Source organism: Oreochromis niloticus, unplaced genomic scaffold (genome assembly GCF_001858045.2).
Source record: "Oreochromis niloticus isolate F11D_XX unplaced genomic scaffold, O_niloticus_UMD_NMBU tig00002615_pilon, whole genome shotgun sequence".
Classification (NCBI taxonomy): domain Eukaryota; kingdom Metazoa; phylum Chordata; class Actinopteri; order Cichliformes; family Cichlidae; genus Oreochromis; species Oreochromis niloticus.
The window spans coordinates 16,475-29,737 of NW_020327676.1; the positions used below are offsets into that span (position 1 = coordinate 16,475).

Sequence of the window (13,263 nt, forward strand, 5' to 3'; positions counted from 1 at the left end):
TTCATGACTTCTATATATTGAGGCCTAATTACTGTATACTGAAATTCACAACCTGCCACAATGAGATAAGAATGGACAGATACCATCTCCTGGTCACCATCTAGTGCAGAACTGGGCATTGTATGTGCTGATTGTCCCGAACCGGCCAGTGTGAAGTCAATGAGAAATTAAGATCAAATGTAAATTATACATCATGCAGTTTGTCTCATTTCAGCCACTAAACAGTCTTTGATAAATTTCTGATCAGAAGATGGGACATTAGAAGAGTATGGTATAAACATCTGAACAGATAACATTTAAAGATGAGAAAGTTTTGAAAATAGAAAAATACAAAATATGAGATACAAAACATAGAAAAAACTGATAGTAGAGAGCTGTATATTAATATGAATACAGCGCTGTTGTGCAGTGATTTTGAAAGGTTCTCCAACTAAACACTAAAGACTTCTGGTACTGAGCTGCTCTAAAGGACACAGAGCTCACACAGGGCAGCAGAACCGACCAGCAAACAGGATGTTCATGGTGGGGTTATGTCTGATGAAGAAGAGGAAGGGGTGGTCTGCGATGAAGTATCTTAAATTGCCCCGTCTTATCTTGCCCGACTGAAGCTCACACCCACCTATAGCTTCAAAAGTAGCCTCAGTTGCCTTCTCGTGGACCTTCACAAAAGCCTTGTGGATGACTTTTGAAAGTACCAGATCTTTGTGCCCAGACATGCCTGTGACAGAGAAGTGAAAGGAGAACATAATGCTGCATTTTCATTTTTTATCTGAGAGGATTTTTTTTCAAATTAAAATCTGATAAGGCTAGGTGATGATATAGATCACCTGGTTGAGGTGACAACCAAAATACCAAAGGTGCTGCAGGAGCCGGGGTTTGACTGTTTCCAGACCATTTCCTGCATGCCATTCAACTCATCCTCTGCCTTTCTTCCTCTCAACTATTTTGTCAAAGTGTAATATCTCCAAAATAACCATGAAAAAAAAAACCCTTCATAATGTCACTTTAACAGCCTGTCATTAGTGATTAGTATCAGAGAGTACAGCTGGTTTAGGCAGGATGAACCAGAACACCTCCCTGACTGTCTGTCAGTATTACAGTATTAAAAGTATCAGGACTGTCATGTAAAAGTCCACCAGTCCATTCAAAACCCAGCATCAAAGCTTAGATCCTGCTTTCAAAATCTCACAGTAGTATGATCAGCAAACAAGACTGTGGTGTGAATAAGGCACGGTGGGTCCAGGGATCAGTGTTTTGAGCCATCTTTATTGATTTGCATCACACCGCAACACACACCAACCCCTGAGTCCCCGTGTTTTTAACTCGGCGGGCGTGATTAGGGATGCCCTGCAGGTGTGTCCGCCCGCCCTGCACGGCACTGCAGACCACGCCCCACCACAAAGACAAACAATCTCCTGAAATAAGCAGCTCCATGGTCTTTTGGAGAACTCTTTCACTGCTGGAGCATCTTTGCTCTACACTCTGTTCATAAACACCAAAAACTGCAACGTATGTCTCACCAGAGAAGTCACACTTTGTGTGATCAAAGACGTCCACCATGCTCATGCTGCTCAGGACTGTGTTCAGGTCATACGTCTCCTCCAGTGTAAATCGAGGCAGCCTCACATCAATGTAACATGTTTGCATCTTGCCTGGATGAGTCCAAGCCACAAACTTTTTATAGGTCAGCTCCTTCTTCAGCTGGGATGGAAACAATATCACTTATTAGATGTGTGTGTGTGTGTGTGTGTGTGTGTGTGTGTGTGTGTGTGTGTGTGTGTGTGTGTGTAAAATTAGTGAACTAGTCAAATAATCATTGCTATTGTTGGTTTCAGATGTACTAGTAACCATTTTATTTATAAAATGATTTTTATCATTTTATTGATAAAGTGAATTTACCAATAAATTGTAAATTGTTCTGTCCTAAATGTTATGCAGCCATCTGCCACCAAACAGAGCACTGTTGTTGAGAAATGCCATGAATCCATTAATATCGGCCTGATCTTTTTGTTAACATTATTATTGTTGTTTAATTAACTATTACTGCTACTTAAAGATTAAAAAATAGGATCGCAGCCAGGGCTCTAGACTAACTTTTAGCCAAATTTTTCAATCACATCGCTAAACACCGCAGCTTTACATGTTCACTTTTTTTCTTTTTTTTTTCTTTTTAAATTGTTGTCCATACAGACAATATTGATTTGTAAATGATTAACTGACAATCTTGTCAACACAAAGTTCTTTATTTGGAGCACATTTCTACAAGAAAGATAAGTTACCAGATTTTTTGGACCATAAGGTGCGCCAGATTATAAGGTGCATTAAGCAAAGTCAAACAGTCAGATAAGTCAAACTTTACTCAACTCATTCTTCTTGCTTCCTCCACTTCCATACCATTGATTCACTAATGTTGAATTCTCTAGCAACTGCTCTACTGCATGACTGATACAAGTTTGAAATCCGCTTCGTAAGCATGTCTCTTAACAGTTGCCATTTTGTGGTCCTTATACGCACACAATAAAGTCGTACTAAAACATTTTGACAGATTTTGAGCGCTGTGTACCACATAAAATCTTTTCCCGGTCAGTCAGCACAAGCAGAATTCATACATAAGGTGCACTTTTCAGGAAATGAAAGGATTTTAAGTGTGCTTTATAGTCCAAAAAAATAAGGTACTGATAAAGTTCTTGTGATTAAAGTGCTTCACTGAGCTGAAATTTAAACTTAAAATATCTCAAGATATATAAAATAAAAAGAAAGTCAAAATGAAAAATGCCTCAAAGGCTTCGAACTGAACATCTCAATATCTGAACATCTAACCTGTTGTTGACCACACAGAGACTTTCAGAGTTGCTGAGACTTTTTTTTTTTTTTTTTTTTTAACTTCAACAGCTGGTCGCACTGGTGCGACCTAGGATCTTTTTGAGTTGCACCATTATGAAATTAGGTCGCATTTGCAACCAAATTGGTCGCACTCTAGGGCCCTGGCAGCTGCAACCGACAGAAAATAGCTTTCTCCCAATGGTGGATGGGCTTCCCCTTAGGGATAGGGTGAGTTCAGTTATTCAAAAAAGGGCTCAGAGTAGAGCTGCTGCTACTCCACATCAAAAGGTGGAAGCTGAGGGGGCACCTGCAGGTTAAGATGTTCCCACCAGGCATGCACTGTCAAAAAGGCATACTTTATCAAAACGGAAAATTTTAAGCGCAACTAAAAAGTAGAAATAGTGTCTGAGGAGTGGCTGCTATTTCTGACATATCACACAGAAGTAAGAGCAGAAAAACTGAAACCGATCCTTTACAGAAGTCTGAAATCTGAGCTTTGGCTCACAGGCATTACTTGTACATTTGCTCACCTCATGATTTGAAACTCTCCATGTTTAATATGACTAACCACAGCAGAAACAGTATATACACTTTATAATGTTATAGTTTCAGACACTCATATTTCATAGTCAGTGTTCTCTGTTTTACCTTATTAAGCCAAAATTGAGCATCATAAGTTTCAAACCACGAGAAATCTTTAATCCAGCTGCCTCTGAAGTGGGTGGCAGTGAACAACACCAGCCTGGTCAGTTCACTCAAATCATCTTCATCCACCACCTCTGTGATGTTACCTGGTGAACAAAGTAAAACCAAATGTAAACATTGAGAAGTAAAGCCTCAAAGACTGCAGCAAAGTTTTCATCCACAAATCTATGAAAACATGATGGACCCCACACTCTTTCAGCCTTTGTAGGCTAGAGAAACATGATGAGTTTACAAATGCTGTTTAATCAGAGTATATTCTCTGACTGTTAGTGAAACCTGAAGATATTATTCATCAGCACAACATGTGAATATTTAGAAAAAGTAAGTGTGCACAGCCATTCTGGCTAAACAAGGGACATCAGGTAAGCAGGTAAAGTTACATTAATGTACTGTTCCACAAGATGGCACTCCTCCCTATATTTCTTCATGCACATCCTCAATGCTCTGCATATACTTGAGCTGAGCTTTCAGTCAAGGTCAACACATCTAGATGTAAACAAAGTATTCTGGTGCCTGGCAGCCACTTTGGAAGTGAAAGCTATGCCAGCCCAAACAGGCAGGGAAACAGTGGCTGAAAAGAAACAAGTGAACAGAGGACTGTGCAGACACTGAGGAAGGTGGTTCTGGGATCCAGAGATCACTGCTGAAACTGCCTGAATCACTGTGGGTTAAATCAGGATTAACGGTGGAAGGAGCCCTTTGACAAACCCTGGTCATAGGTCTGTAAAGCTTCTTCACTCTTTAAAACTATCTTAAGTACATCTAACATCACTTCTGAGCAGCAGAAGAGGAAAAAAAGTCATTCAGTATTTTCATGGTATCCTTACAGGTGCACACTCCTCCCCTTAGAGGGACTTAGCAGGAGCAGTGAGTCCTGCTTATGAAAAACATGTGAACTTGAACTGGACATTAGATGAAGATATTGTGTGTACATGTGTAAATGTGATCCACCTGGTGTTGTTGCTGCATCCAGTTGTTGACATCAATCCTGACTTCTTCAGACCTGGTCTTGAAGTCCACAGACTCCAGCTCTGTGCTGTAATGTTTCTTGCTTTGTATTAAGAATTTCTGAAACCACAGACGACACATTTATAAATTGACTCCAGCAAAGTCTCTGACATCACTGATTCTGATTTACTTCAGGCTGACATGATAAGAAAACACAGTTATATCCACATGATCACACATGCCTCATATCACTAACACACAGATTCTGGTCAGTGAGAATCATCTGAGAAGCCAGAGGAGTACAATGAGAGTTTCTACTTTACTTGCTTATATGTTGACCTGCTGCTCCCTTCTCCCTTCACCAAACTCACAGCATTTCTCTCCCTGCTTCTCATTGACTCCAAAACACACAAGCGTATGAAGAATCACACTCTACATAAGAAGAAGAAACAGACCTGAGTAAAGGGGCAGGACTTCTCTCTGTACAGTCTGTTAGCAACAGTGAAGGTAAATAGAGCCTCTGGCCTGTTGAGTTCAGTGAGAAGTTTGGCAAAGCTGCTGTGAACATCACCCCAACAATCCTTGGCTTGCAAGCACTGTGGACAAAACACATTAGTGGATTCAAAGAAGAACACAGAGAAGAAAAAAAAATACTGGAACGTCATGTGTGACGATGTTAATGCTTCAAAAACAACTGACTGAGAGACTGAATTTTATTTGGTTTAAACTTTGTGTTTAATTGCCTTTCATTTTAGGTGAGTGTTAAACTAACTTTTGATTTTCTTTCTTTGTTGTTAGATCATTTGTTAGCATTTGTTTCCCCTGAGTGCCCAACTTCTTCAACATACCTGTCAGGAGATTTATTCTAAAACACTTCTTCAGTTGAAAATCAGAGAGGAGAAACACAGTTTTACTTGTATACAAGGGCAGCACAGAGGAGGGGCCTGTTCTTCGTACCTCGCTTACTACATCCAAGATCAAATGACACATCCAAGATCAAATCATCGCGCTAACTTTGAGCTCGCTAATCCGGTTCTCCGAACACACCTGTTGTTGACGATCAGTATAGCTGGATGAAGTAATCTGAGATCACTGGGTGGCTTAAAAGGGGCTACGCATCGATAGTAGAAACATTGATCGGCAACCCTGTGATTGGTCGGCGAAGATGTCGAAGGAGCGCGCTCAGTATTTCACGGCAGCAGACCAAGAACTCTTGATTGAGGGATATCAGGAGTTTCAGAGTTTAATTAAAACGCAGGGGAACACTGCAAAGGCTGCAGAAGCAAGGAGAGAGGGCTGGCAGAAAGTTGCTGACAAATTAAACTCGTAAGTGATCCATGATATTACATTATATCATGTGATATTATATTATACCACATTATATTATATTATATCTATATATATATATATCATATCCTCTTTCACATTAGAGCCACAACAGGACCCACTAGAACATGGGAACAAGTAAAAGTGAAATATGAAAATATTCCACAGAATGGTAATATTTATCACTTATATTGCTTTTAGTCTATGACAAGAGACCCTGGAATAATCTGTTTGTTTGTTTATAACAGCAACCAAGAAAAGGGCAGAGCAAATAAAGACAGGTGGTGGTCCTGCACCCCCTCGTCACACCCCTTTTGTACTGTGACATTTATTGACATTGTGGGGTTTTTTGTGTGTAGTTTGACATAACACTCCATCACTTTTACCTGTTCCCATGCAAGGGGTGACTGAAGCATGCACAGTAAGTCGGGAGTAAGTATATACAGTACAGTAAGTATATATATATATATATATATATATATATATATATATATATATATATATAGAGAGATAGAGAGAGAGAGAGAGAGAGAGAGAGAGGAAGAAAGTAAATAATACCCTCATGGGAGAATCGATATCTCTCTATGAGCACACCGTCGCGCTGAGCTAAAGGATCCCGTCTATCCCGCAATATACGCTAAATTCTGTAAACTCTCCTTATCAATCTTGCACCTTCCTTGCTCGCGTACAAACGGACAGGACATGGCTGCGACAGACTTCCCAAATCCACCTTCGCTTTTATAGCCGTGGTCTCTCATCTTGATTGCACGTAGTAATTTACTATTACTACTCTAAAATATGAATTACATCTGACATGATCTACTACATGTAATAGAATGATTAATAGTACATTTCCCTTTTTTTCGGAAATGACCTGTATGTATCTGTATGAAATCAATAAAAGAATCAAATGCTGCATTATCTTTAGTTACATTGATAATATTTATTTATGGTAAAACAGTGGCGAAATATCGCTCTTGCTTTCATATAACTGCAGCGGACATACCTGAGTGGCCGCGATCTAATCCTGTTTACATAAAGTAAACCTGCTCCCGAGCAGGTTTACGCTTACGGATCTGTTGCTATGACAGCAAGTCCCAGATGAGCTTCGGAGAACCGAACGATCCAAGATCACGCGAAATCGTCAACATTCTAATCCGGCTAACTTACTTAGCGAGGTACGAAGAACGGGCCCCAGGGCTCTGTGACACGCGCTCTGGTCTTTCTTTCATACATCAGTGGGTGTTTGTTCCTTACATTAGAATGTGGATGTTTAGGTGTGTGTGTGTGTGTGTGTGTGTGTGTCCCCATAAACGACTTCCCTAAACCTGCTGGTCTGGAAAATCCAACAGTTCATCTATATGTAAAAAAAGGCACTTAGACTAAAACTGACATAGCTACGTTTATCCTACCGTTAGAGCTGGGCGATAAAACGATAACGATATGTATTGTGAAATAACTTTTTCTCGATAGAAAAATTAAACTATTGCGATAGACCTCATCTCTCTTGTCCTCTTAAAAAAAAAAAGAACAGCCAATCCAAATTAAGTAGCGCAGAGCCGAACCAATCACAGCCGCAGCGTCACGTCACATGACTTGTTACGTACAGCACAAGCGCCAAGGCGCACATGTGTATTTGTTTTTGCAGCCGGGCCGCCCAGGTAATGAAGGAAATGAGTTTGCTAGAGAAAAATCAACCGAGAGCGTGAGCGAAGGTTACCGAAGAAAAAACAGATGATGGTTCCAATGCCGGAGAGATTGTCAAACGGAAGGGCCACAGAAGTTCCGTAGTGTGAAGGTATTTCGGCTATTTCAAGTCTGACAAAAAACAGAGTAGCGCGCACTGTCAATTGTGCCGAAAGCAAGTCTGGATATACAATAAAGCGGTGCATGCTCAATCTCTGACTGAAAGCGCTAATTCGTCGTTCGGCTTTTGTCAGACTAAAGTAACTGTTAAAACTGTTTGAAAAGCTAAGCTATACAACAAGGAGAGATTGATGCTACGTCCACACGTACCCGGGTATTTTTGAAAACGCAGATTTTTCTATGCGTTTGCACCTTTCGTCCACACGTAAACGGCGTTTTCAGTCACTGAAAACGGAGATTTCTAAAAACGCCTGCCAGGGTGGATATTTTCGAAAACTCCGTTTTTGCATTTACGTGTGGACGAGGAAAACGGAGAAAATGCAGCGTCAAAGGTGTGCGCCTTTTTTGACGTCACACTGTGCGCCACGTTATTGTTTCGGTGAAATGAATTTCTACAATACTGTTACTGTTAATTGTACTCTCTGCAGTGTTTAAATGCTTACATATACACACATAGTTACTGTCCCTCCACACATACGACTCGGTTCTGTTTCTATGCCCCATCTTTCTTTACTATTTCCTACCGAGGCTTCTAGACTTCTGATTGGCCAACATTTCTACACGGTTAGGAATATATGGCCACCTGTTGCTTTGGCATGTTCCTAGCAGCGTTTTCCTTCATTTCTGCGTTTACGTGTGGACGGGATTATTTTTTAAAACGAAAACGGAAAATCTCCGTTTTCAAAAATACCCGTGTACGTGTGGACGTAGCCTGAGAATTTCCTTTTAGTTCTCAGTTTATTTGATATTGACAAAAGTTAGTCAATTTTGTCAGTTCTTCCGTAAAACGACCTAAGATTTATTTTTAGAATTAATATTTTGTTTCTAAGTGAAATTGACAATTTAGTAGTCTGTTTTGTTTGTTCTATTTTGAAACGTAAACGCTTTAGCGGCTGCCTTTTGTGTAGTTTACAATATTTGCCTTTATCTGAAACTGAAGTCTCATGTTCCTTAAGTACATCTACCCTGTTGAACTTATTATGGGAAATAAATATTTTAATTAAAACAAGCTGCTAATTATTTCACATTTTACTTGTGAGCAACGGCACATTTAAATCTTACAATATAGTTATTTGGGTTATATCGTGATATATATCGTTATCGCCTGAAATGAAAAAACATATCGTGATATGAAAAAATCTTATATCGCCCAGCTCTACCTACCGTAAAACAATAAAACAAGGTACGACCTCTCCCATGGTCCCAGGATGTGGGTTTGAATACCAGAACACCCTGGAATGCACACAAAGCCTACTAAAGATCACACATCCTATCACTACACAATCGATTATACACCTCTAAGCATATATGGAAACTTATATCATTAAAAGATTATACTGACTACTAAGTACAATTTTCCATTGACAATACCCAAGGAACCTTTCTGTTATCTGGATTCACTTAGCCTAACATTAGCAATAAGTGGTCACATGAACCCTGCACATCCCAAGAAAAGGGTGTGTTGGCATCATCTAACCTAAAAGCGGTGTTTCATAGATCATATTCACAGGTCATCCACAAAAAATAGTCCCTGTGAGTGCCAACTATTCCAGAAACGTTTTTAAATAGTGGTTAAAAAAAATCTATACAGAACATGAAAAACAGAGTAAAACACTTTCTTAAAAGACACACGATTAATGCTGCAGAAAATCATTAATCTTGTGATTAATCACACAGAGCAATAAAATAAACACTTGAAATCCAGCTGATTATTTTATTATCTTATCACTGAATGTTCTCTCAGTGCTGCTGTATTTCTAAGGTGATGGCAGCAACTTTCAACTGGCTCAATTTAAACATTGAAGGTTACTGTCCCATGGGTTGCAACTTTAAATAAGTAGGTTAGCACATGGTTGGAGAAAAGCAGCCAGGTTTGAGTCTGACCTGTGCCCATTTGCTGCATAACCCCCCTGCCCAGATTAACACCAGAGCATCCTGCAATGTGTTAAATGAGTACCACTACAATAACTATTCTACACTATAATTTTAATGTTTGTGTGTGAGCATGTGTACTTTACCTCTGACATCTGTGTGGCTGTGTTGCCTCTGGCCCCCAGCATCACCATAGCCAGGGCTGAAGAGATGCTGAACAGGGTGAGAAAGATGTTTCCCGTCTTGTTGTTGCTCAGCTGTTTGAGCAAAGCCAGAGAGAAAGCACTGTTGGCCTTGGGCAAAGATGTTGCTGATGCCATTGTTTCTGGTACAAAGAAGGGGTGCAGAGAGTTCTTCAATGCACCAAGCAAGATTAATTGAATCTAACTGAGGTTCACTTTACCTAAAAACTACAAAACAACAAAAACCACGGCAGCTGTTATTCAGGGTTTTGTTTAAAATGATATCCTTCATGGTGTGTATGCAGATTTAGTCACAAAGCTCCCAGAGAAGTCAGTGAGTTATAAACAGCTGAAAGGGTTAGCATTACTCTTTGAGTGCACATGGAAAGAATCTGCAACAGGATTACAGTTATACACACAAATGTAAATATAGTATCTAGTACATTTGGAAAAACTGAATAAAGTTACATGACTTACTGACATCCACTTTTCTTTCGTCGTCAGACGGTCAGGATTCTTTCTGGCTTCCGCTTGAAGCGTTTTTTGTTTGGGTTTCGCGTTGACCATAACCTCCCCGGCACTGATTACGTTCTGGATAAGAGAAGTAACGGGAATGAACTCGTCAGCTACTGACCAATCAGGTTAACAGCGTCACCATGCCCTCGGATCTCTCTGCCTGAGGAGTAGGTAGGAGGATCTAAAGTTTTCCAATAGCCTCTAAAGTCTTCACGTTTCCGTAATGATCAGAAAATAAAATAAATGCTTATTGCTTTCTTTTTCCCACATTGTGTGAATTTTCAAGGTTTTATATTTTTTGTAATAATTTCTTAAACCTGATAACTGAATATATTTGCACGGGTCTTTTTGTCCCTCTGAATAAGCACGAGGATAATTTGAAAAAATCAAAAAGCCATTTTTACTGTGCTCAAAATGCTGTTTTCATAAGCTAAGCAGGTTTTTAGCAGTAACTAATTTCATTCGTGTACCTCAGTTCTTCATTATCTATTTACAGGGTGAATTAAAAATGTCCTAAATATCTTTGGGAAGCATTATTTTATTGTTAATTATTTACACAGGTGTACAGTAGCGGTTTTTGATACGGGCGACACGGGCGGTTGCCCAGGGCGGCATCGTGGTGGGGGGCGGCATGACGGGCATCGGCAAAAAAAAAAAAAAAAAAAAAAATGCTCGTACTCATGCTGCTCCGACGTCATGCCAGCGCATATTGGGAATGACATTGGCACCGATCGGTAGTGACAGCGTGCACCGGACCACGCTTGATATTTGAGGAAATCGACGGTACATTTGTGTGTGAATCCGAGAAGCACTGAGAGCCTCAGATTAACCAATCAGTCAGATCGCTGTCTCGACTTCTCCTCATCCTTCTTCGTTCCCTTGGTTTTTTAAGTACCTTGTATATGTTGGGATTCTTTAGCTAGTTAACCATCACATTAGCAAACTGCTTCGGAGCACAGCTGCCGGAGTCGCGGGTTTTCTTGAATCAGGCGTTGGACCTGCTGGAGGAATGCTCTGCGATGATGGTGGAAAACAACCGCCATTCAACCCATTTGAGAGATTCAAAGAACTAGCTACAGGTATGATTGAAAGTTTGACAACACCGACTTCAACGTCGGCGCTGAAACTAAAACACTGTTTATGCGTCTGTGATTTATTAGCGAGGGGCTTCTCCATCAAAACGATTCTGATTTTAATGCAGTTGCAGCTTTCAAAGCGTTTTATGTGCGCACGCGTGAGATCGCTCACTTGTGTGCACGTGAACGCTCACGGCATGACGTCACACAGCTCAGTTCCTTTCTGCTTTGATCTTGCAGCACGTGACCTCCACCTGAAGCCATAAATAGGGGTGTCGTACGTTAAATGTACAGACCGCGATCTTCCCTTTCTGAAAACGGATTTCCAACGTAATTGTAGCGAAGCTAAGTCATTGACAATGTCTTTATCCAGTGTTAGAACCCCAACCCTCATTAATTCAGAGGATATTTTACCTGCTATCAGCGGGTGTTTCGATAGGCTCTCTGGATTACAGTGGGGCTTGATAGAAAATGGGATCTGGGACTCCGATGTCCAAGTAGCACTGGCTGATATGATTACTGATGTCATACAGTCAGTTAGCGCAAGCACCATAAAAACTTTGCTTCTAGGAGGTCAGGACCAATTAATGATGCGTCATTCCAGACAAGCCTTAGCATAGCCGTGACAAAATAAGCCCCATATTGGGAAACTCTCTCTCAACCAGCTTTGCTGCTGCTCTTAATGTCACCCATGAGGAGTGTGACAGCGCTGTGGAGCTGACACAGATGGTTGAGGAGGAGATCTCGAATAAAGTCAACTCGGGTTGGGTTCTAGTCCCAGAAAACCTGAATCTATTTATGTCACCAGAAAAATAACAAACATAAAAACCTCAGATGCATGGTTTCTCATGCTTTCTCATATCTGAAGAGATATAAAGGTAAGCTGAGCTGCCTGTGCATGAAGACTTTACCCAGCTCCTTTAGTTCAAGCGTTGAGAGTCTGAATCCAAGCTCTCTGAGATGGGAACAATTAAAGAAATAAGTATGGATCTCATGAGGTGGAGTACAGACAGAGAGATAAGTAAAGATGATGAGGACTGTCACATGATGTTACATGATGAAGATGATGCAGATAAAGCTGCAGCTGACATTGTAAATGTGTTAATTGCTAACATTCAGTATCCTGATACAGAAGATATCACATTAAGTGAGAAGTGTAGCTCACCCAAGCCTGCTTTGATGTGGACCTGGTGATCAAAAAGGTGAAAGACTTTTTTGCATCATGCGCCCTAATTATAAACCAGATGAAGTAAACAACACTTCTTCAGGTTTGCTAAAAAGGAATTTGAAAAATGAACAGTGAGCTGAAAGATCAGGTGAAGAAAAGCAAAGGATATTTGACCTTTCACAGACAACAGGCAAACTCCGCTGAGAGTGAGAGCGCTGACTCCAGGAAAAGCGTACACATGAATCCCTCAGAAGTTCCCAGAAAATCACCAACCTTAGAAACCACAGTTAAAAGTTCTTCTCCACTCAAATTTAGAACAGTCATGCCGGTTATGGATAAACTGTTTAGTAAATAACACAGGCAGGACACCTTGACTGACAAGTAAGGAAATCGAGATGTTTTCAAGGGAGTTGACAGATAAAGTGTACGACCATGTTGAGTCAACATATCCAGCTCCCACGATGCAAATGGGTAAAAGTCTCTCAGAGTCTGACATGTCTAAGACTTCACAGGGTGAGTGTACGTACCTCTGCTCCTAAGTGCCATATGTGCTCGTAGAAGATTCAGTGGAAGGTTCTTACAAAACCTTCTTTCTGGTTGGAGAATGAAACTTTAACCCAAACTATTATAATGACAAATTTCTGGTGCCGTGGAAGATATAGTAAGAGTGCTGACCTCATCAAAGGAAGAAGTTATGATTGGACCAGATGCTGGTGAAACAAGTGACAGACTGTTTATATCACAGTCAAGTCCATTACTGATCTCACCAATCAACCAGTCT

General features: G+C 40.4%; 1 protein-coding gene across 1 annotated transcript; it reads right to left on the bottom strand.

Annotated features, from left to right (window-relative positions):
• Window positions 1-379: 379 nt before the first annotated feature.
• Window positions 380-11,564, bottom strand: LOC109198004 (leukocyte elastase inhibitor B). Its single transcript, XM_025904593.1, has 7 exons — window positions 10,200-11,564; window positions 9,687-9,797; window positions 4,932-5,072; window positions 4,461-4,596; window positions 3,472-3,614; window positions 1,521-1,701; window positions 380-718 (listed from the first exon to the last, which is right to left on the bottom strand). The coding sequence occupies exons 1-7, from the start codon at window positions 10,287-10,289 to the stop codon at window positions 480-482; spliced, it is 1,041 nt and encodes a 346-aa protein (XP_025760378.1). The 5' UTR covers window positions 10,290-11,564; the 3' UTR covers window positions 380-479.
• Window positions 11,565-13,263: the final 1,699 nt, after the last annotated feature.

What these genes read in the sequence shown, in the direction of transcription:
- LOC109198004 (XM_025904593.1), bottom strand. Translation starts at nt 10,289, where the DNA reads ATGGTCAACGCGAAACCCAAACAAAAAACGCTTCAAGCGGAAGCCAGA. An exon ending in CGAAAGAAAAGTGGATGTCA is followed by an intron (nt 9,798 to 10,199) that starts GTAAGTCATGTA and finishes TTGCTCAAACAG; the next exon opens with CTGAGCAACAACAAGACGGG. An exon ending in CACAAAGTGTGACTTCTCTG is followed by an intron (nt 719 to 1,520) that starts GTGAGACATACG and finishes TCTCTGTCACAG; the next exon opens with GCATGTCTGGGCACAAAGAT.